This window comes from Stylophora pistillata, chromosome 1 (assembly GCF_964205215.1).
Source record: "Stylophora pistillata chromosome 1, jaStyPist1.2, whole genome shotgun sequence".
NCBI lineage: Eukaryota > Metazoa > Cnidaria > Anthozoa > Scleractinia > Pocilloporidae > Stylophora > Stylophora pistillata.
This window is the reverse complement of record NC_142519.1, coordinates 36225010-36226612: the sequence shown is the minus strand read 5'-3', so window position 1 is coordinate 36226612 and position 1603 is coordinate 36225010. Positions and strand designations below refer to the sequence as shown.

Genomic DNA, 1603 nt, shown 5'->3' with positions numbered 1-1603 from the left:
CTGTGTTGTGCTTTAGATGCAGCAGGTGGGTGGATGTTTGATCCATTCGTAGCATGGTTGTAACGGACCTGAGCGATCAGATCCCTGGTCTGACGGTTGACATTCCAGGCGATGCGAAGGAGACGGGACGTCGCAGCGATAAAGATAACAATGGGCACAATCTGAAAAATGAGTACTCGAGATATTTCCACGAACATGGTAAAGGTCGGATTGTTGCTGTACGTGAACAAGGCAGGGAAGAAGAAGAGTAGAAATGGGCCACTCCAAGCCATGATAATCATCGTCCGGACAGTTGCCTTCGTCATGAGCGACATGTAATGCAGAGGCTTAGTGATGGCGAGGAAGCGGTCAACTGTCATGGCGAAGAGGTTGGTGTTAGAGCAATAGAAGAACGCGAAGCTGACTTTGAAAAAGAGACCGGCGTGGGTGAGGTCGACAGTGTACAAGAATTTGGCACCAAAGAGGGGTGGAAAGAACGCTAAACCTACGCAGAGGTCGGCCACAGCCAGCGATAACATGAACCCATTGGCTGGAGTATGGAGGCGTGGTTTTGTAATGATGAGGTAAATGACGAGACCATTGCCAATCACTGTGACTAAAACTAGGACCCATCCACTTACCCAGAACCCCAAATCCTGCTTGTTAACTGTCCAAAAAAGCGCAAACAAGAATGGTAGAGGACCAGCATTTATCTAGCACCTGGACGTGGGGGGGGGGGGGAGGGGTTGGGAGATCGCGATTTGAGGATTTAAGGGGGTGCCATTGTCTTCAGGGGAACGGAGGGGGACCAATTGTCACCAAAAGAGTATTAAGGGAGGCTAAAGAAAATAAACTGTCATTTGACTGCTAATAAGGGGAACCATAAGAATGTACAGAGCCATGACACAACTTCGTCCTTCAGATCCCCACCCCCCCCCCCTCCTTAAACCTATATGTAATGACCGGTCCTTAGATATTTGATATGACCCATCGCTAGATTATTTTATCGAGAAGAATTATACCAAAATGTTTCTCGGTGCACTTAACTTTACATATTTAGATATGTCAAGATTTTGTGAAGTGGACTAAACTTCTGAGTTTTAGTGAACAGCTAATTACCCACTGATCACGCAAGAGCTCGAGCAAAGCTTCCCTTATCTCCAAAAAGCATTTGCTCTGGAAAAACCTTTCTCCAAGAATGAGTGGGACATCGTTCTAGAATTAAATCAATTTAAGCGTAGCTAGGCGTGATTCATTTGAAGGTTTTACACAAGCTTAAAACCAGCGTCAGCAACGAGGTTTTTTCGCCCAAGTCAAATGATTCTGTATACTTAGGATGATTCTGTATGCTCAGAATCACAGAGTACTTACCAAAATCAGTCCAGTACATATTTAGTGATCACGCAAGAAGGTTTGAGAGCTTGGAAGGCGTTCTAAAGATGGGGTCAGGTTCAGATTAGTCAAACTAATGTAATGATGAAGCGCTTGAAAAGACAACTTGGCCGGATTAAATATTCTCATTATTGTTTTCTTTCTTTGAAACAAAATGGCATTTGACTCAAAACTCAGCAGCTTTGATTATGCTCTAGCGTACCCTATATATATATCACAATCTAACAGAAAT

At 44.2% G+C, this 1603-nt stretch overlaps 1 protein-coding gene across 1 annotated transcript in view; it reads right to left on the bottom strand.

The window, feature by feature from the left end:
- LOC148742275 (histamine H2 receptor-like) overlaps positions 1-1369 on the bottom strand; it is a 1710-nt gene extending 341 nt beyond the window's left edge. The window contains exons 1-2 of the mRNA XM_088747030.1: positions 1351-1369; positions 1-646 (exon numbers count right to left, since the gene is read on the bottom strand). The exon at positions 1-646 is cut by the window's left edge and continues 341 nt beyond it. Coding sequence (XP_088603156.1) covers positions 1-646; positions 1351-1369 — 665 coding nt within the window. The remainder of the gene's footprint in view (positions 647-1350) is intronic.
- Between the last annotated feature and the right edge of the window lie 234 nt (positions 1370-1603).